General features: G+C 30.2%; 1 protein-coding gene across 3 annotated transcripts in view; it reads right to left on the reverse strand.

Annotated features, from left to right (window-relative positions):
- LOC136026775 (galactosylceramide sulfotransferase-like) overlaps window positions 1-24,043 on the reverse strand; it is a 94,765-nt gene that overhangs the window by 16,635 nt on the left and 54,087 nt on the right. Inside the window, exon 3 of one of the 3 annotated variants that reach the window (XM_065703484.1) lies at window positions 6,961-7,118. The exons of 1 other annotated variant lie outside the window; for it this stretch is intronic. In XM_065703484.1, the coding sequence (XP_065559556.1) occupies window positions 6,961-7,118 (158 nt within the window). Of the gene's footprint in view, window positions 1-6,956; window positions 7,119-24,043 lie in introns of all 3 variants that reach the window. One more of the 3 variants, XM_065703479.1, reaches the window with a different exon arrangement.

The following is a 24,043-nucleotide window of genomic DNA, read 5'->3' on the forward strand; positions in this document are numbered from 1 at the left end:
TCTAGATAATTAATTTTCAAAATAAGAATTCTTCTCACTTGCTGAAACGGAATTGCCACGTGGACATATTAAACAAAAAGGTTCCAGTTTCTTCTCAGCTTCTAAAAAATTCACATTTTCCCAAATTTCTACACACAAACAGTTTTATTGTCCCTAAGCGAAAAATTATATTCAATAATCCACTGATTCCAATTTTCAGGTCAAAAACCCCTTTAAACTTGAAACTTTCCATCTCTTATGATCTCTTACAACCCTATAGTGCTTACTTTAACCCAAGAAAATGCTATTCCTGTATTGCCAAATCAACCATAAATCAAATTCATGACTTACATCTGCAGCATTATCTCTAACTTCCTGTAAAGCATTCAGTAAACCGCTTAAGCCCTAAGACCACTCCTCAATTAAAAATTAGCCTGAGGTTCAACTTATAGTCTTAGAAAACTTTATTGCAAATACTGTCTGTATAACAAGACTAGTATTGTTCCTTAAAGAGAGAATGACAAATCTGTTCAAAAGTCAAATTACAAAAGTCAATAATCCGGGTCATTTGCAGCATACTCCTTCGCCAAAAGCTACCTAAGACTTTTAAACCTCTTATTCACAGTATTATAAACTATGTTGCAAGCAGCCCAAAGTAATGGAATGAATTGAAAAAATGTTTTGAATTTACACATGTAGATATCCTTCGCCATTTTCTTGTGGCACATTTCTTCTCTAGAAATCCGAAGTGACTTATCTTGGTCTTTTGAAAGGTCTCGTAACAAACGAAGCAAGAGAAATCCCAAGAGATCCATCTAAAGTCACAATTGCTCCACCAAACTAACTACAACTGGAGGAACTTCAGCTTGGATTGAACACACTCAACTATATTGCTAAATCATGTAAGACAGAAATATTGAACAGAAAGTTAGTGTGACCTTCCTTACAAACTGTTTGACCATTCTCGTCAGATTTTACTTGCAATTATCAAGGAGAATTGAATAAAAGGATGAAACTCTGCCAAAAATTAGTTTTTATGTATCCTACTGGTGCTTTCCCTGGAAAAATAAATACTATAGTTCTACTTATGATCTGTTGCCCGAGTCTAAAATGTCACAGCAAAGGTAAAAAAGCTCCAGTCTAAGAGATAAGCTGGTGTCTCAGTGGAATAAACTGGTTGGCAGTGGTAAGGATCCCCCGAAGGAGCCTGTGTATTTGGAATGTTACATATGTCCAAACTGAAACTCAGAGTGCATATATGTTTGCAAAGCAATATTTGATCACACGTTTTGTCGGTACTGCAAGAACCAAAACGTGGAAAATGGACGAAAATCTTTGTTTCTTCTTGCAGACAAGGGGATCAACCAGATCTATTGAAGTAAATTTAATTTTTGACAGTGCATCTGGGGTCAATGAACATGAAGAAAAAGAAATTGATTTTTGTGAGGGATTTTAATTTCTATTTTAATTAATGTTTTTCTTGAAAATAATTTTAGTAACAAATCTTTTAAGTTTAAACCCTACGGAGTCGAATTAGTCAAGCCAATCTATCCCCGATAGAGAAAAGCACTACTTTAGAAGCACCTTTTCAAAGCAATATTTTAAGAAAATATTGACACTATTCTCTTCTGAATCTTTTACTATTTTAATTTTTTACTTAATCGTTCGCTTTTTTTCTATTACTTCTACCAGAAAAAAATTAAATATATATATATATATATATATATATATATATATATATATATATATATATATATATATATATAAATATATATATATATATATATATATATATATATATATATATATTTATATATATATATATATATATATATATATATATATATATATATATATATATATATATATATATATATATATATATATATATGTATATATATATATATATATATATATATATATATATATATATATATATATATATATATATATATATAATATATATATATATATATATATACTTTTCAATGCCAAATCCTTCTTAATCTAGATATATTGAAGTTTAAATGCTTCTCTTTTAGAGACTGGCCTTCAAATGTGAATGGTTAGATTGCAAAATAATAACCTGACTTAGGTTTGATTTAAAAATAGCTGAGAATTCTACCTCTCCAGGAAATTCTACTTCCAGGAAATTCTGGAAGCTGAAGATTCACTAATGGTTAAACTAGCATTAATAAAATGATCTTAACTAGCTTCAAAAAATGACCTCTAAGAACCACGAAACTAAAAACAGACTGGGAATCCTTATAGCCCATTTGCGGTATACTTTTTCTTGATGAAAAGAGTAATATTCTTGATTTCGAAGGTATGCATTATGTACAAGTTAAATCCAAATGTTTTTATGATGTTTCTTTTACTTTTGTCTTGCTGTGCTATTTGTTTCTTTGTTTTACTTTCTGTTTTGTACATGTATCAAGAATTTGGCCTTATTAGAGCTTGTGGTAGCCTTTATAAGATAAATATTATATTGTCATCCTTCCCCTCAGTGAATTGTTTGAACTGACTTTTAAGATAATTTTTGTTTTTCGTTTAAAAAGTTTTCAAGCCTTTTTAAACCACTTTTAGACTTTCTAAATACGGATACTGCTCCATATTTCAGTAGCTAATGTACTATTGATTCTTCGCCTTCTCTAGAATATTTACATTCAGTATCGAAAAAATCAAATCTATGGAAATTTTTAGGCTTTTACAAATAAGTTGATAAATTAAAATAGAGAAAAGATGCAAATCTGGTTGCAATACCATCTGCTGAAATGCTAATTTCTTCCAATTTGACTTATTCATCTGCAAAAGAGCTGGACTTGAGTGAGCTTGATTGCTTATTTGTAAAATTTATGTGTTGCTTAAGGATTCATCCAACCGTTGCAATCGTCTTCTTAAATTTATGTCACTTTCATGTAATTTATCAGTAATCATATTTGTGTTTTTAACTTCTGCTTCAACGATTGGATCACCCAACTTTTCAGCATAGTAACGATAACCAGCTTGATCTAAAGATCTTTCTTGATCTATATTCCCATCTATTTTTCTACTTTTCATTATACATTGCAAATAATCTATCGAAATTTATAGGATCCATTTATAGAATTAAAGTTTTATTGGAAAACTTTGGAGAGTTCTTTTTCGTAAAAAAACAAAAATAATGAGTTCACCAGTGTTTCCCAAAAGTTCATACGGTATAGGGGTTGTATTTCGATCTGCAGTTTTTTGAAACACTTCAGTTGAATAATTTGGTAGACAACCTTTATCAAAAGTACCCTTACTTTTGTTAAATATAACTAAATTACCAAATTTGTTTATGGATGATTTTTAAATTTTGACATCAGAAAACAAATTAGTGTACACCTTTTTTTCATTTCCGTTTTTACTTTCTTCTATTTGTTTCATCTCGATGGATTGATGATATGAATTGCTATAATTATCAATGAAAGGGGATAATACATCGATCCAAAGTTTTGTGTTGCTATTAGTAAAATATTTCCATAATGTCTCTTTGAGTATTCTACGACTGTAAGTGCAACTAGTGGTGACTCGAACACTTGAAACAGTGACTAGCAAATTTTGACTAAAACCCCTAGTTACTGCTTGTGCGACGAATTAGAAGCACAAGAACGGCTACAAGAAAACATCATTACATGCTACTAAAACTATGAATATTTTCTATTTCAAATACTGATGCTCTTACTAGTACTATTACTACTGCCACTAACAATGCAACAACAACTAATATTACTACTTCTATTGCTGCCAAAACAACTAATACTGCTACATCTACCCCTTCTATGGAACTAAATGAAAAGAGCTTAACTGCATCCAGGCTGCTAAAATCAAAAGGATACAATATGTCAGGAAAGCAATTAAATTTAAACTTTTAGGGAAAATTGAGAGTATGTAAGACTAATTTAGCATAAACTATACACATCCAGCTTTCTAAATGATTTTTGTACAATAGTCCAAGAAAACTTGGGACATTATCTATCTTCATGTTGTGTTTCTAGGACTGTTAAACAAAATTAATAGGCACTATGTGCCTGTTATAACATGTTTGCAAGTAGGATTTTCAAATGGGCCAAGTTGCTTACAATTACAAACCGGTTTCCAATTTATATCACTAGCTAATCTTTTAAGTATTAAATTATAATTAAAAATAATTTGCCCAAAAGTTTTTGAAAATTTATAAGTTAAAACTGGACTATCATTATAATTCAAATTACTAGGAAGGGCCTGTTTCACATGCCGCTGATTTAAATTTTCTGGTAAATTAATATCTTCAATCTGCTTACAAGTAAAATTAATAGGTAAATATATATATATATATATATATATATATATATATATATATATATATATATATATATATATATATATATATATATATATATATATATATGTATATATATATATATGGATTTTAAGAAATTTCAAATATTTCCCCCATATGCTTTGATGGTACGAAGGGAGGAGGATGTAAAACAAAGTTGTGAGGGTGGGCCTCATTTCCTTTTGAAACCAACATTCATGTATTTAACCCTTATAACTTATATCCTTATAATTATAACCTTATAACCCTTAAACGCACTATATGTGAATAATGAACAAATTGCCTAACTTACAGTCCTTGGTCTGATGTCTCGGGTGGAGGGTTGACATCTTCAAAGGTATAGTTACAGAAACTTTCAACAATACTGGAAAAACATATGTCTAAAAACTTAGTTTGGATATTTTTTGGGGGGAAATCATGGACATGGGAAGGTGGAGGGGCTGGTGTCTCTCAAATCACTTTAACTCTTGTAGACATAACTTGGAGATTACATTTCAAATCAGATGAGCCACATAGGAGGCTTAAACGACCACCCGTTCTATAGAAACATGACTTATCCCCAGGGTACAACTCTAAGCCTTTTCTCAAGGGCTTTGGGAGGATATCTAAACCCTGAATTGATTGTTTTATGTCTTTTGATCTATTTTGAAAAATAAGACCATCTCAAATTATCAATCAGATCCGTTTTGTGAAAAGAGGTATAATTGGGAGAGGGGAGCTAACCGTCATCACTTTTGATTGTTAAAAGAGAGCTAGAACTTCAAATTTTCAACCGCAAGAGCTAGCTCTAATGTTTATACAACCAAACCCTCCATTAAAACCATAAATGGCACTGGGGCCCAACTTACGACCCTTGCCCAAAGGCTCTAATGATTTTATCATCTACAAAACCCTCCTTAAATGAAATTGGGACTATTTTGAATAAAATGGCATTCTCAAAAGTTCTATCGGATTTATTTTGGGAAAACACGACGTTTGGGGGAGTAACTTCCTCTTTATCATAAAAATTGCACCAGAACGTCTTATCACCAATCCAATGAGCCCCTTCTGAAGTATATAAGACCACCCTTTTTAACAAAATCTTATTTGCCTCCTGGGTATAATTTAAAACCGTTTTCCTGAGGGCTGGGGAGGGATATCATCCTCAAGTACTTAGCTTCCTGACCCTTAAACTACGCTGAACAACATAGCTATCTCAAATTTTTACTGACTATGTTTTGGGAAAGGATGGGCGTGAAGAGAGGAAGCAGTTGTTCTCATATCACTCTTGGCTCTTAATAAGGGTATTATAACTTCTAATATCAGATCAAATGAGCCGAATGTGAAGCTTATACAAGCACCCATTCCATAAAACCTTACATAACCCAAGGGCAACACTTGCAACCCTTCCCTTTGGGCTATAGGGGGAGGAGATTTTCAACCCTGGAGACATTGGTGTGTGTTCATTAGACTATTTTGAAGAAAATTTTTACATCACTGTTCCAATCAAATGCGTTTTGTGAGAAAAGGGTTGGTTGGGGGGAGAGGAATAGTTGCCTCCGTCACTTTTGACTCTTAAAAGAGATCTACAACTCTTACTATGGGAATATAACTTCTAAATTCAAATCTAATGAGCACTATTTAAGGTTTTTACGACCACCCATTTCATAGAAAACATAATTTACCCCCAGGGCATACCTTACAACCCTTGTCCCAAGGCTCTTAGGGATTTTTTCAGCCCTGGAGGCGTTGTTTTATACAATCTCACAATGTAAACCAGATGTGAATGGTAAAAAGAGGAGTAGTCGAGAGGGGGGCGAGTTGCCCATCATCACTTCTGATTCTTAAAACGGAAGGAGAACTTCTATTTTTCAACTAAATGAGCCTTCTCAAAAGTCTAAATAATTGTCCCTTCTATGAAACCTGAAATGGCCCGGGGCATAACGTACAATCCTTACCCCCAGGCTTTTGAGTTTGTTTCAACCCGAAAAGACTTGTTATATGATCTTTGTACTATTTTGATTAAAATGGCTGTCTCAAAATTTTTATTGGATGCATTTCGGAAAATTCGGAAGTTGGGGGCTTAGCTGCCCTCCGATCACTCTGACTCTTAAAAAGGGAGTTAGAACTTCTATAACAAACTCAAAAGTCCCACTCTGAAGCCTATACAACCCATCTCTTTATAAAAACCCTATTTGCCTCCAGAATATAGCTTAAAACCCTTCGCCGAAGGCTGTGGGGGGGGGGGTGTAATCCTTAAAGACATAATTTCTGGACTTTTCAACTAGGCTAAATAAAATGAATATTGAAATTTTTTTACAGGAATTGTTTGGGTAAATGATGGGTGTGGGACGAAGGCTGGTTGCCTTTAAATTCTTTTCGACTTCTAAACAGGGCACTAGCCTTTTCAATTTCCAATCAAATTAGCCCACTAGGATTTTTATGACCACTACTCTTATGAAATGTCCTGGTTTAAAAAGTAAAGAATAAAATTTTCCAGCATAGTTCTTTCCATAGGCACTTGTATTACGTTGCCTAAGATAGCACAGACTTGAGTTTTGTTTGTAAACGAGAAACTAAGGTTATTCAAGATATACAAGTATTTTCAAGCGGTGAGAATTCGATTTTTATATATTAATAAAAAGCGATATAATACTTGCTTGGAAGTGGCTCCGAGAGTTTTGCCTTTTTACGACGTATTTTGCTGAAGCTAAGATTATCCTGGTAGACATTGCAAGACTTATACAGAAGCTCATTGAATTTGCGAAGTATCTTTGCTTCCTTTTTTATTCTACTTTTCATCTTCATTTCAAATTTTCTAGAATTGAAATCAAAAACTATGAATGGTTTTTAAGAAACACTGAGTCTACTTATAATGATAAAACTACGTTAATAGTTGTTGGCCTTGTGAAGGGAATTTTTAATCCAATGTTACAGTTAATATAGCACTCAACTTTTTAGGGATATTGATTGAGCAAATATCTAAAAAATCAAATCAACAGATATTTAGGCTAATGCTTCCGATAAAATTTTTCAATAAAGAAAAAGCCACAGAACTACAAAATATAACTAGTTAATTAAAGATACTATGAAAATAGAAATATCATATCTTCAAATACTGTTCAATAGAACCATTGAGACTAACTTTCTGAAATTTGACGTGTCATAAGGAATTATATGTGTTTTTGTTAGACTAAAGAATTTCTCAGCTCAAAGTGGAAGACTAAGTTTAAAAATCACAGCTTGTTATACAGCTCAAGTGACTTTGGCAAAACACAGGTTCTTATAAAGCTCAAAAGACTTCGCAAAATTCTAAGTTTTAAAGCCACTTGATTTAGATGATACTTTTTGTCGATTTTTTCTGAATAAATATATTTTTTAAACGTTTTACACACTCCATTTGGTGTAATGGTTAGTGACATTTAGCTTCCGTGTAAGCTATATGGCAAGTGGTAAACCGAAATTTTCAACAAATTGTAGGACAAAATGATTTTAGGATTCTTCGAAAAATAGCAAAACCATTGGGCTGTACAATATCAACTGATAGATATATTCAAATCGTGATATTTCAATTTACTGTACAACATAATATACACTTTAATAAACTACTATTGATCAGAACGGCCTTCTTGTTGAATTTTAATTTACGGGTTGTTGAATTTCAAATTATTTACAGCCACTTTAGAAATGGGAGTCAATGAATGATTTTAAAACGATGGCAAAATTTGAAGCGCTGATATGCTCATTTTTGATTATCTTTGCAATCGTAGATAATTTTGTTATTTCATTCTTTTCTAGAATAGCATAGATTTGAATGTTGTTTCAGAATGAGGAACTCTCATCCTGAATACTGTTCATTTGAATAATGAAATTCAGAGCACTCTGCCAACTTTTTTGAGCTGCCTCACAAAGTCCAGTGGAGAATGTAATCCGTTATGCTTCAGACTTCTTTCAATACAACTATGGACTGTATTTACTTCATTTATGCTCGAAGGACCTGGCTCACAGTATCTTATTGTTACTTTCAATAGTCTAGAGTACCTACTCAGACCAACTTTCATAGGGAAGTTCATGATTGAACTTTGTTTCTGTGGCAAAAATGACTCGTACCACGTGATAATTCTAGAAAGGTCAGGATATGTAAATAAAATACCTTTTTTTGCTTCATGACATGTAACTGTTTCAGGCCGCACTGCGTAATCTACTTCTTCTATGCATTCCCCAGAAGCCCTTTGATGTAATAATATACCCGTCAAGCTATATAATGTAATTTTTCGTTTGCAGAAAAAGGGTGAAGCATTATCACAAAGGAGCGAAAATGCATTTTTGAGATCGAATCATATAAGAGTTGCGGAACTATCAGCCCTATCCTTTTTTCTGTCCTTTCTAGTTATAGCCTTCTAACTTCCAGTTGTTCAATACTCTACTTTTTTGGTTCTGGAAGCTCAATGCCATATTTTTAGGCCACATGTTTCTCTTTGTATGTGTCACATAATTCATTCCTGGGCTTATGGAAGCCCAGGAAGTAACTTTGGTTGAAAATATCCCTTTAAATTCTCCAATATACTGAAGTACTTCCTTCATTTTAGTGTAAACCAAAATACTGAAAAAGTTCTTGTACTTCAGAACCTCAATTTACAAAATGTCAGGATAGAATGTCAATTACTAACGACGGAGAGTCAAAACAGCCGAATACTTCAACGAATGCCAGCTTTTTCCTTGAAATATTCTTCCAATTATTCTTATTCGCATTCTAATAATTTTTCTTCTTCTTTTCAGATGTCTGTTGTGGCGGCCCACCAGTTGCTATAAAATACCCCAGGTAAATACTTTGGTTAGTTACGCCAACTTTTGCTCTAATAAATATGAAAAACATGCACTTACTATAGTAGTTTGATTATTGATCTAATTATTAATTCATTTAATTATCATTTAATTATTTATTATTGCAGTTTAATTATTGATTTTCTCATTCTGGAGGTATTGCAAAGCAAAACGAACTGCACTATTAGAACTGCTTGTGAAACGAACTTCTCGTAAAAAATAACACGGAAAGGGTCCATATCACAATTTTTGAATTGGATGTCAGATACGATATTCTTGCTATCACAAGATACTATATGTTGAAGTATCGTGTACCGATCAAGCCGTCTATGGTTTCCAATAGCATAGTCAATAACTATTACCATGCGCTTGTTCATAAATAAATACTTTCAGGATAAAACTATTTTTTAATACAGCTGAAACTGTATTGTTTCTTAGGTCTAGAAGATGCTCGTATCAGGCTAAGAGTTTCACGTCCTGTCATCTGTAATTGTAATTCCCCAGGGCTTTAAAAGAATAAATCGAAGACCAGAATTGCGTGAATAGGAGATCAATAATAAAAAGATCTTATTAGAAAGTTTCGAAAGCGAACTAAAGGCTCACTATGAGCTAGAGGAGTTACGAAATTAAAATACAATTATTTAGTCAAAATAAACTGTGTTAATAGTCTAAAAAACTTTTTCAAACTAGGAAACAGTAATGCTACGACTCAAATGCAATTCCAGTGAGTTTGAATTAAGAAAAATGTTCATGAGATTAATGCAGGAGAAAAAAGAAATTTCTGGGAGGAACAAAAAGGAACTAAAATGTTGAAGTGTCAAAATTTTAAACTAAAATATAGGGTAATTACCGGTACTACAAAATACTTATATAATTACTGGTATTACTAAAAATAGGATAATTACAATTAACATGAAATTTTCAAATATTTAAAGTGAAGTACAGCAATAATAAAACACAAAAACATATAAACCACAATAACATAATGAACCATACTTAACTATCATCATACCACTAAAACATCCTCTTGTATTTCATTTTTTATCCACAAAGATGTTCCAAGGTGTGTGATTTTACATGAAAGATTCTTAAAAATTAATGCAGCATTCAATACGTTTTCAAAATTTCAAACATTCAGATAATTTACTGTAGAAAGTGTGCAACTGAAAAATTATTTTATATTTACCACTTACTAAGAACCATCGAAATACTGCATTGTGGTTAAATTTTGCAGCATCACCTGAATTTTAAGTGAATGGTTCATGTTTCCTGCTTGACATATTAGAACAATAACATCACACGGTTCATGATAACAAAATTTAAGCAAGAACCCACTCGTACTATTTTAAACCAGAACTCTGAAGCAAAAAGCAAGTTTTTTTAAAAATTGGCGTTATAAAAATTAGTTTTTTATCGTAACTATAAAAATGTATTCATTTATCAATACCACAAAATAGAAAGCCTTCACTTGTAGAAACAAATAACACTTCAAAAGTTTAAAATTACCCAATAAAAGTTATGAGCCTATTAACATTTTCCTGATCATTGAAAAAGTAGGAAGAATATCTAGAACTGGAAAGATCTGCACCATGTTTAATTACGGATAGGAAAAAGGGACTATTTGCAATATATCTCTAATTGATATGGATATTCAAATTAATCTTTAAGAAAATGTTGACAGGTCTGCCATACACAATCAAAATGCACTATGTGTCTGCTGGTAGTCAAAAGAGAATATCAGCAACACAAGACAAGAGACTGAGAGTATTGAATTAAACCTTTCAGAATTACTTAAACTGCTACTACTGCTGCTACTAATGCTATTAATGCAACCACTACCTATGCTACCCCTTTTCCTGATACTGCTTACGGGACTACTTACGACTGTGATTACTTGCGTTTGTGACTGCTTAACATTGCAAAAAAAATGCTACTGAGACACCAAGTGCTTGTGACTAAGATTACTATTTGTGACTATGACTCTGGCTACTCCGAACTACTTATTTCAACTATATATTACTTCCACTTCAAGAACTACTTGTGCTTGCAACTGTTTACGACTGTAACTGCAACTAGTGGTGACTCGAACACTTGAAACAGTGACTAGCAAATTCTGACTAAAACCCCTAGTTACTGCTTGTGCGACGAATTAGAAGCACAAGAACGGCTACAAGAAAACATCATTACATGCTACTAAAACTATGAATATTTTCTATTTCAAATACTGATGCTCTCACTACTACTATTACTACTGCCACTAACAATGCAACAACAACTAATATTACTACTTCTATTGCTGCCAAAACAACTAATACTGCTACATCTACCCCTTCTATGGAACTAAATGAAAAGAGCTTAACTGCATCCAGCCTGCTAAAATCAAAAGGATACAATATGTCAGGAAAGCAATTAAATTTAAACTTTTAGGGAAAATTGAGAGTATGTAAAACTAATTTAGCATAAAGTATACACATCCAGCTTTCTAAATGATTTTTGTACAATAGTCCAAGAAAACTTGGGACATTATCTATCTTCATGTTGTGTTTCTAGGACTGTTAAACAAAATTAATAGGCACTATGTGCATCCAATTTCGCCCAGAGGGCTTAACTGGGATAACATTGGAACGGTAAATTAAAATAAATTAAATGCACTAAGTGCATCCAGGGTAGTAAATTGGGTGTATATATGATATCTCAGAAAAGGTCAGGGGAAATTCTTCAGCCCTATATAATCAAAAAAATATGAAGATTTTAAATCTTTCGATCTAAAGCATTTTCTACAGTATTGAAATTGGGGTTTGTACCTCACCTGGATCACACCATCAGTTTACATCATTTTCAGTCCAATTTCAGTCCAATTCATTTCAACAATAAATATTGCACATTTTGTGCATTTTCCATCCCTACACTCAACATGAAAACTAGTCCCTGGAAATTGAATTTGGTCTAGTTTTTATACTTTTTCACAAAGTTAATACAGGCTTTCGACCCCACCTAGATCACCCCATCAATTTACCCCATTTTAATTTGAATTCACACGATTTTAAATGAAAATATCCAACATTTTTTACAGTTTTTCATCCTGAACTTTAATACCAAAACAAGGTCTTGTGAAATAAGGGTTTATTGATATTCCATTTTTTTTCTATACTATCAATAAAATTTAATAATTTAATATGTAGTAGATAGTTCGATATCAATATCTTAGTAATTTATTTCATCTTTATTATTTCTTTAAATAACCCTTAAAATCATACTTTTATCTAAGTTTTTAAATTTCTTTTCAAGAAAAACTGCTTTATAATCCAAACAACTAGGTGCAAATAGATCAACTATTTCAGCTTTAAAATAAATAATGATAACGAGTTTCTTTCCATATTTATATTTAACACATTTCATTCCTGTCATCGTTTATTCTATTCAAATGTCTAAATTTTCTTTCCTAATAGTCCGATTATATTTATTTTTCTTATTCTTGTCGCTAAAAAGTTTCTGCATTAATTAATTGCTAATTCTATTAAAAAAAATTCAAATTGGAAATAATATATATATATATATATATATATATATATATATATATATATATATATATATATATATATATATATATAAATATATATATATATATATATATATATATATATATATATATATACCTATTAATTTTACTTGTAAGCAGATTGAAGATATTAATTTACCAGAAAATTTAAATCAGCGGCATGTGAAACAGGCCCTTCCTAGTAATTTGAATTATAATGATAGTCCAGTTTTAACTTTTAAATTTTCAAAAACTATTGGGCAAATTATTTTTAATTATAATTTAATACTTAAAAGATTAGCTAGTGATATAAATTGGAAACCGGTTTGTAATTGTAAGCAACTTGGCCCATTTGAAAATCCTACTTGCAAACATGTTATAACAGGCACATCGTGCCTATTAATTTTGTTTAACAGTCCTAGAAACACAACATGAGGATAGATAATTTCCCAAGTTTTCTTGGACTATTGTCCGAAAATCATTTAGAAAGCTGGATGTGTATAGTTTATGCTAAATTAGTTTTACATACTCTCAATTTTCCCTAAAAGTTTAAATTTAATTGCTTTCCTGACATATTGTATCCTTTTGATTTTAGCAGCCTGGATGCAGTTAAGCTCTTTTCATTTAGTTCCATAGAAGGGGTAGATGTAGCAGTATTAGTTGTTTTGGCAGCAATAGAAGCAGTAATATTAGTTGTTGTTGCATTGTTAGTGGCAGTAGTAATAGTACTAGTAAGAGCATCAGTATTTGAAATAGAAAATATTCACAGTTTTAGTAGCATGTAATGATGTTTTCTTGTAGCCGTTCTTGTGCTTCTAATTCGTCGCACAAGCAGTAACTAGGGGTTTTAGTCAAAATTTGCTAGTCACTGTTTCAAGTGTTCGAGTCACCACTAGTTGCAGTTACAGTCGTAGAATACTCAAAGAGACATTATGGAAACATTTTACTAATAGCAACACAAAACTTTGGATCGATGTATTATCCCCTTTCATTGATAATTATAGCAATTCATATCATCAATCCATCGAGATGAAACAAATAGAAGAAAGTAAAAACGGAAATGAAAAAAAAGGTGTACACTAATTTGTTTTCTGATGTCAAAATTTAAAAATCATCCATAAACAAATTTGGTAATTTAGTTATATTTAACAAAAGTAAGGGTACTTTTGATAAAGGTTGTCTACCAAATTATTCAACTGAAGTGTTTCAAAAAACTGCAGATCGAAATACAACCCCTATACCGTATGAACTTTTGGGAAACACTGGTGAACTCATTATTTTTGTTTTTTTACGAAAAAGAACTCTCGAAAGTTTTCCAATAAAACTTTAATTCTATAAATGGATCCTATAAATTTCGATAGATTATTTGCAATGTATAATGAAAAGTAGAAAAATAGATGGGAATATAGATCAAGAAAGATCTTTAGATCAAGCTGGTTATCGTTACTATGCTGAAAAGTTGGGTGATCCAATCGTTGAAGCAGAAGTTAAAAACACAAATATGATTACTGATAAATTACATGAAAGTGACATAAATTTAAGAAGACGATTGCAACTGTTGGATGAATCCTTAAGCAACACATAAATTTTACAAATAAGCAATCAAGCTCACTCAAGTCCAGCTCTTTTGCAGATGAATAAGTCAAATTTTCATTGCTAATGGCGATTCTAGGCTAGATGAAGAACTTTTGAGAGAATTAAATGAGGACCATGATCCTAAGCAACCCTATTTTGAAACACCTAGTTTTTATTTAGACATTTATCAATATTTAAAAGAGGTAAACGATGTATCAGGAACACTACTGCTAATGTCAATTCTGGTATAGATGAAGAATTGCTTAGAGAAATCAACGAGGACTGTGATACAAATGGATCCTATTTTACAACGCCCAAATGTTTTGATTAGACAATTATTATATTTAAAAGAGGCAATAGGCAAATCAGGAATAATTAATCAAAAATAGGCAGAAAAAATGAAATGTGTGAGATCTAGTGAATTAGAAAAAAAGTCTAAGCTCTTTAAAATCTCCAGATTAAGGTTAAAAGATATTATAGATAACTTTGATGTTATTCAAACTCAGTAAGGAATTAGGATTTAAAAATGATATGATTCAAATGCAAATGACATGATTGAAAAATTGTATAGTTTGCTAGGTAGCAGAACTGCTGAAAATACATCTGATGGAGTGTAAAATGAAGCTTTTGACTTGCTCAATTATTATTCAAAAATAAATATATTAATGAAAATGTCTGTAATACTATTTAAATTAATTATTTCAGAATTTGAATTTATGAAGAAAAATACTTTTTTTAGTAGTAAAAAGGTGAAATCGAACAGTATTGTAAAAAAAATCCGATCAAGTGAGATGTAAACATTAATTATGAATTAGCCCCGACTCAACGTAAACTCTGGTACTCATCGTATAGTATTCGTGATTGATTTAAAAACAACACATTTGAATAAGGGGAAAAAATCCGGATGAATGGATTAACGTTGTTATTCTAAATGGGTTGTATGATGATGAGGATTTAAACTATTTCTTAACTGGTTATTTAAATTCATCCCTAGATCGATGCCCAATCATTATATCATCCAATATAGCAACAATGAAATTTGTTATTATTTTTAAAGAGACCTATAAATTTTGGTTTAATATTGATTTACGTTTTATTTAAGAATTTCAAAATGAAGCTGAATTAATAAATAAATATAATGAAGGTAATAAAGTTCCTAATATTACAAGAAATTTTTATAAAATACATATTCATTTCTCATTAGTGGATAGTTCAATTGTGAATGGGAGTACAACCTTTGATCTGATCTGGAGTTTTGCTCCAAAAACAGAACCTGGAACGCTACTTTGTGAGATTCCTATAGAAAAGCAATAACTTCTAATCAATTGAAACGAATATATCAATGCACTAAAAATGACTATAGCTGATCAATTAGTTAGAGTAATTGATCTGAATGGAGAGAATATTGAAATTGTTTTGGATTTGAAATAAGTTTAATTAAACTATTTAATAAAATTTATCTATAATAAATGTTTATAAATAAGAAACAATTATTGTATACAAGTCAGTATGATAGTGAGATTGGTATTTTCTTTAAAAATATCATCCTTTCTCAATTACTCAAGACGTCAATAAAAAATACAAAAGATGAAGCTCGTTCCATGCATAACACTATAATTAAATCTCGACTGGAATTATTTAAAAATAGAGTGGTTGAATATGGATAAGACAGGATAGATTATAATCAAAGAGAGTTAAATGATGCGAGATTTCTAAAAGATATGGTTTAAAATAACAAGATATGTTTCAATAAACATCTTGATAAACAGAAGAAAGGCCTATTAAATGCAACGATTTTAGGGAAGGGACTTCAACAACATCCCCGATGATGTTCTTGTTGACACCCGCAGTGACAATCGAAGATCTCCCTCCCCTAACTTTACTTAATAGTGTTTTCTGTATATAAATGGCAGTGAATAAAGTTGTTGCTCCTTATTAAAAATATTTGAAATGCCTATTATTGATGATTCTACAACCAAATATGAATATACAGAAATTAGAGAAAACAATGGGAATGTATTTCAGCAATTAAATTATAGTTTCGTTTTAAAAGATGTGGAGTCTATTATCCTTTCAAGTTATAGTTACCTTTATGCAAAAGTGAAAATAACACGATTGCATGGAACACATATGTAACATAATGATAATACTACTTTTTAAGACATGGATTAGATTTTGTCAGAGATACTAAATATATTACAAATGGAAAATGTAGTGTAAGTGTTGATTATTCAGGTATACCGACTACTGTTAGAAATTATTAGAATTTCCAGATGAAAATAATCGAAGCACAGATACTAATTTGTTTTAGTTTGAAGATATGACCCCTTTAAGGCAGAAAATGAGTTTTAAATCACTTTAGGACCTGCTGCAGCATGTGGTGGAACGATCACCATAAAACTAAATAATATTTTTAATAGTGGTATTTAAAAGATAGAATAAACCGAAGAAAGTCACGTGATTAGTATATATTTACCAATTTCATGATTATTTGGATTATTTTAAGATATTTATCGTGTTTTTAGAGGCGTTACACATCGAAATATATTAAAAACAAACGATTTTTCCAATATGATTATAATATCCGGAGCTCAAAATTTTTATAGTAGATTTAACTCATTTATCATGAATGTTAACAGTATTACATCCCAGTTTAACTATAGCGACTAAATTAGAAGCAGAATTATTGAAGAAGGTGGAACAATTAAAAGCTTGATTAGGAAATGTCAGCTCATTTGAATTAAGTGGGACGTGCGTAATACATACAAAAGTGATAATAAAACAGATAAAGAATTAACATGAAGATAACATAATAAGAATAAAATTTATTGTATACAAGTCAGTATGATAGTGGGATTGGTATTTTCTTTAAAAATATCTTCCTTTCTCAATTACTCAAGACGTCCATAAAAAATACAAAAGATGAAGCTCGTTCCATGTATAAAACTACAATTAAATCTCGATTGGAATTATTTTAAAATGGAGTGGTTGAATATGGATAAGACAGGATAGATAATAATCAAAGAGAGTTAAATGATGCAAAATTTCTAAGAGATATGGTTTTAAATAACAAGATATGTTTCAATAGACATCTTGATAAACAGAGGAAAGGCCTATTAAATGCAACGATTTTAGGGAAGGGACTTCAACAACATCCCCGATGATGTTCTTGTTGACACCCGCAGTGACAATCGAAGATCTCCCTCCCCTTAATTTACTTAATCGTGTTTTCTGTATATAAATGGCAGTGAATCAAGTTGTTGCTCCTTATTAGAAATATTTTAAAAGCCTATTATTGATGATTCTACAACCAAATATGAATACACAGAAATTTGAGAAAACAATGTGAATGTATTTCAGCAATTAAATTATAGTTTCATTTTAAAAGATGTGGAGTCTATTATCCTTTCAAGTAATAGTTACCTTTATGCAAAAGCGAAAATAACACGATTGCATGGAACACATATGTAAAATAATGATAATACTAGTTTTTAAGACATGGATTTAATTTTGTCAGAGATACTAAATATATAACAAATGGAAAATGTAGTGTAAGTGCTGATTATTCAGGTATACCGACTACTGTTAGAAATTATTAGAATTTCCAGATTAAAATAATCGAAGCACAGATACTAATTTGTTTTAGTTTGAAGATATGACCCCTTTAAGGCAGAAAATGAGTTTTAACGAGCTTCATCTTTTGTAAGTTTTTACGAGCTTCATCTTTTGTATTTTTTATGGACGTCTTGAGTAATTGAGAAAGGAAGATATTTTTAAAGAAAATACCAATCCCACTATCATACTGACTTGTATACAATAAATATTTCTTATTATGTTATCTTTATGTTAATTCTTTATCTGTTTTATTATCACTTTTGTATGTATTACACACGTCCCACTTAATTCAAATGAGCTGACATTTCCTAATCAAGCTTTTAATTGTTCCACCTTCTTCATTAATTCTGCTTCTAATTTAGTCGCTATAGTTAAACTGGGACGTAATACTGTTAACATTCATGATAAATGAGTTAAATCTACTATACAAATTTTGAGCTCCGGATATTATAATCATATTGGAAAAATCGTTTGTTTTTAATATATTTCGATGTGTAACGCCTCTAAAAACACGATTAATATCTTAAAATAATCCAAATAATCATGAAATTGGTAAATATATACTAATCACGTGACTTTCTTCGGTTTATTCTATCTTTTAAATACCACTATTAAAAATATTATTTAGTTTTATGGTGATCGTTCCACCACATGCTGCAGCAGGTCCTAAAGTGATTTAAAACTCATTTTCTGCCTTAAAGGGGTCATATCTTCAAACTAAAACAAATTAGTATCTGTGCTTCGATTATTTTCATCTGGAAATTCTAATAATTTCTAACAGTAGTCGGTATACCTGAATAATCAACACTTACACTACATTTTCCATTTGTAATATATTTAGTATCTCTGACAAAATTAAATCCATGTCTTAAAAAGTAGTATTATCATTATGTTACATATGTGTTCCATGCAATCGTGTTATTTTCACTTTTGCATAAAGGTAACTATAACTTGAAAGGATAATAGACTCCACATCTTTTAAAACGAAACTATAATTTAATTGCTGAAATACATTCCCATTGTTTTCTCTAATTTCTGTATATTCATATTTGGTTGTAGAATCATAAATAATAGGCATTTCAAATATTTTTAATAAGGAGCAACAACTTTATTCACTGCCATTTATATACAGAAAACACTATTAAGTAAAGTAAGGGGAGGGAGATCTTCGATTGTCACTGCGGGTGTCAACAAGAACATCATCGGGGATGTTGTTGAAGTCCCTTCCCTAAAATCGTTGCATTTAATAGGCCTTTCTTCTGTTTATCAAGATGTTTATTGAAACATATCTTGTTATTTCAAACCATATCTTTTAAAAATCTCGCATCATTTAACTCTCTTTGATTATAATCTATCCTGTCTTATCCATATTCAACCACTCTATTTTTAAATAATTCCAAACGAGATTTAATTATAGTGTTATGCATGGAACGAGCTTCATCTTTTGTATTTTTTATTGACGTCTTGAGTAATTGAGAAAGGATGATATTTTTAAAGAAATACCAATCTCACTATCATACTGACTTGTATACAATAATTGTTTCTTATTTATAAACATTTATTATAGATAAATTTTATTAAATAGTTTAATTAAACTTATTTCAAATCCAAAACAATTTCAATATTCTCTCCATTCAGATCAATTACTCTAACTAATTTATCAGCTATAGTCATTTTTAGTGCATTGATATATTCGTTTCGATTGATTGGAAGATATTGCCTTTCTATAGGAATCTCACAGAGTAGCGTTCCAGGTTCTGTTTTTGGAGCAAAACTCCAGATCACATCAGAGGTTGTATTCCCATTCACAATTGAACTATCCACTAATGAGAAATGAATATGTATTTTATAAAAATTTCTTGTAATATTAGGAACTTTATTACCTTCATTATATTTATTTATTAATTCAGCTTCATTTTGAAATTCTTAAATAAAACGTAAATCAATATTAAACCAAAATTTATAGGTCTCTTTAAAAATAATAACCAATTTCATTGTTGCTATATTGGATGATATAATGATTGGGCATCGATCTAGGGATGAATTGAAATAACCAGTTAAGAAATAATTTAAATCCTCATCATCATACAACCCATTTAGAATAACAACGTTAATCCATTCATCCGGATTTTTTCCCCTTATTCAAATGTGTTGTTTTTAAATCAATCACGAATACTATACGATGAGTACTAGAGTTTACGTTGAGTCGGGGCTAATTCATAATCAATGTTTACATCTCACTTGATCGGATTTTTTTTATAATACTGTTCGATTTCACCTTTTTACTACTAAAAAAAGTATTTTGCTTCATAAATTCAAATTCTGAAATAATTAATTTAAATAGTATTACAGACATTTTCATTAATATATTTATTTTTGAATAATAATTGAGCAAGTCAAAAGCTTCATTTTACACTCCATCAGATGTATTTTCAGCAGTTCTGCTACCTAGAAAACTATACAATTTTTCAATCTTGTCATTTGCATTTGCATCATTTGCATCATATCATTTTTAAATCCTAATTCCTTACTGAGTTTGAATAACATCAAAGTTATCTATAATATCTTTTAACCTTAATCTGGAGATTTTAAAGAGCTTAGACTTTTTTTCTAATTCACTAGATCTCACACATTTCATTTTTTCTGCCTATTTTTGATTAATTATTCCTGATTTGCCTATTGCCTCTTTTAAATATAATAATTGTCTAATCAAAACATTTGGGCGTTGTAAAATAGGATCCATTTGTATCCATGTACAGTCCTCATTGATTTCTCTAAGCAATTCTTCATCTATACCAGAATTGACATTAGCAGTAGTGTTCCTGATACATCGTTTACCTCTTTTAAATATTGATAAATGTCTAAATAAAAACTAGGTGTTTCAAAATAGGGTTGCTTAGGATCATGGTCCTCATTTAATTCTCTCAAAAGTTCTTCATCTAGCCTAGAATCGCCATTAGCAATGAAAATTTGACTTATTCATCTGCAAAAGAGCTGGACTTGAGTGAGCTTGATTGCTTATTTGTAAAATTTATGTGTTGCTTAAGGATTCATCCAACCGTTGCAATCGTCTTCTTAAATTTATGTCACTTTCATGTAATTTATCAGTAATCATATTTGTGTTTTTAACTTCTGCTTCAACGATTGGATCACCCAACTTTTCAGCATAGTAACGATAACCAGCTTGATCTAAAGATCTTTCTTGATCTATATTCCCATCTATTTTTCTACTTTTCATTATACATTGCAAATAATCTATCGAAATTTATAGGATCCATTTATAGAATTAAAGTTTTATTGGAAAACTTTCGAGAGTTCTTTTTCGTAAAAAAACAAAAATAATGAGTTCACCAGTGTTTCCCAAAAGTTCATACGGTATAGGGGTTGTATTTCGATCTGCAGTTTTTTGAAACACTTCAGTTGAATAATTTGGTAGACAACCTTTATCAAAAGTACCCTTACTTTTGTTAAATATAACTAAATTACCAAATTTGTTTATGGATGATTTTTAAATTTTGACATCAGAAAACAAATTAGTGTACACCTTTTTTCATTTCCATTTTTACTTTCTTCTATTTGTTTCATCTCGATGGATTGATGATATGAATTGCTATAATTATCAATGAAAGGGGATAATACATCGATCCAAAGTTTTGTGTTGCTATTAGTAAAATATTTCCATGATGTCTCTTTGAGTATTCTATTAAACACTTTAAAAATTTTAGCGTTCATTTCACTTCCAAATGAGAACCAATGAATATATAAGAACCATAAATGAATGATAAGCTGAATGATTTAAAGAATAAATATTTTGATTTTGTAAAACTTCTTCGATTTAATTTTTTGATCCAGTAAAACCATATTCTTTTAATTTTCATTGTAAATTATCAATCGTTAAAAAAATTAAATAATAGTGTCTTAAAAGTTTGTTTTCTACGCCACTCTTTCTAGTACAAATACCATTTTTTTTATTCAGGGTTTTTACTCATTGCTTCATTTTTTTAAAACAATTTTTCTTGCAACCACAATATGTCCAAATATCTTTTATCATTGGCAATTCATTTCTTTTTGAAACTGTCTGATTTAGAGACTCAGCCGCAGTAATCGTTCTATATCACAAATAATAATCTCCGTTTACTGTAGATTTAAATTATTAAGCAAATTTAAATTATTAAACAGATTAATAAACACTAACAGGCTTCCATTTTCTCAAGAAACTCTCAAGAGTAATAAACAGCAAGCAATAAAATTCCTCAGGCTTGACTATTTTCTTAGATTGGGAATCGTGTTTAATTGAGTCAGCTCCTAATAAATGGCTGACAATGCAGAAGTGATTAAAAATTGTTTACAAAAAAAAATAAAATTCGTGAAGACAAAGAATCAATTGCCGCATTATACAACTAATGAATTGCGGTCATTTGCCAAAAAATAATTTAAAGATTATAGGCAAAAACACTAAAATATTCAATACCATCAATGATAATCTCAATAATAAGATATCAATATGGAATATGGAACCTGAATTAAAAATACAATTGGAAAATGAAATCAAAGAATAAAATTATTTCAGATATAAAATTTCAATTTATGAGGGTACGAAATAAAGATATTCTTTTGATCAAAACAGATTTCAAGTGCTTGAAATTATTATGAAGTAAAGTATAAAGTAAAAATTTATTTTAATAATCCAATAGAAGTCAATAAAAGGATGTTGATAAAAATCCACAGTCCATTCGAGTTTTAACTGGTAGAGAGAGTGTTAAAAAAGAACGGAATACTGATATTTCAATATGTAAGAAGAAAACAAGAGAAGCTCCAGTTATCCAAGAGTATATGATTAAAGAAGAAGGACACGAAAATAATCAAAGTATTCAATAGATTAGAGAAAATTCTCTTACAGTTAATATTTCAATAAATGCAAATGGAGCTGATTTTGGACAACTTTTTGACTCTGTTGTTAGAGATTTAAAAATGAGAACAAAAAATGGAGATAGTTATATAGTTCAAATTACTACCCGTGAAATATTTTTATTCTCAGAAGGATAATGAAGAACTCAAACCTTTCCATTACCATAGCTATTCCTGGATTTTTAATACAAATGTGGACATTGAACAAAGACTTCTAAATAGTAATCACTGGAATATACAGTCTTTAGTCACAAAGAATACACCATGATTAGGCTTAAGATTTCAAAGATCTGATAGAATTGATATTATTATGACAAGATTATCAAATAATACGGGAGGTACTTTTAAAGACCTGCCTGAATTTGCATTAATATAAAAAAATGATATTAAATAGTTTCTTTGGTAAATACTCACTAATCTTCACTCAGCAAATGAAAGATATGTTGATAGACTAATATAAACGCTATGAAAATGAATTCAACTTTAAAGGGGTTATTAACTTTTCCGAGAGATATCCAAAATATTTATAAATTTGAAAACAAATATAATCTTAAAATTTGTTTATTGGAAACAAGTGAAAATAAAGTGGTTAGAGTTCATATTCCTAAGACTAAGATCAATGGAAAAACTGCTAAATATGTGAATAATTTACTCTATTGATAATCATTATGTTTTAATTAAAGATTTATGTAGGTGATTGAGAACTCAAATTTATCAACATAAATGAAAAATGAATCTTTGCATCTACTGTAAAAACAATTTCACAGAAGAGCCAAGGTTTGAATAACATTCTAAATGGATAACTGTGAAGATCCTGACGTCATTATTCCAAAACCAGGATCTAACACTGAATTTAAAAATATTGCTAAACAAATTAAAGTACCTTACTGTATTATAGCTGATTTTGAATTGTATACTGAAGAGTTTAATCAAATGAGAGGTATAAATACAATAAAAGTAGCAGAGGAAAAGCTAATTGCTTATGGATTCTAAGTGTATCTTTTTTTTTGATACGATCCAAATAAATATTACGAATACTTTGGTGAAGTTGCTAGCCAGGATTTGGTAACTACTATAACAGAATTTTGTACTGAAATACTCTATAGGTATGAAAATATACAGAGATAACATTATTATGCACAAGAAAAAGTAAGAGAAAAATGGAATAACACAACAATTAAAAGCCGTTATATTTGTGAAAAGGAAATAATAGATAAAAATTCAGATCAAGAACATATGACTGATAATATACTTGGATTTACTCATGCAGAATGTAATAAAAA

Source organism: Artemia franciscana, chromosome 1 (genome assembly GCF_032884065.1).
Source record: "Artemia franciscana chromosome 1, ASM3288406v1, whole genome shotgun sequence".
Taxonomy (NCBI): domain Eukaryota; kingdom Metazoa; phylum Arthropoda; class Branchiopoda; order Anostraca; family Artemiidae; genus Artemia; species Artemia franciscana.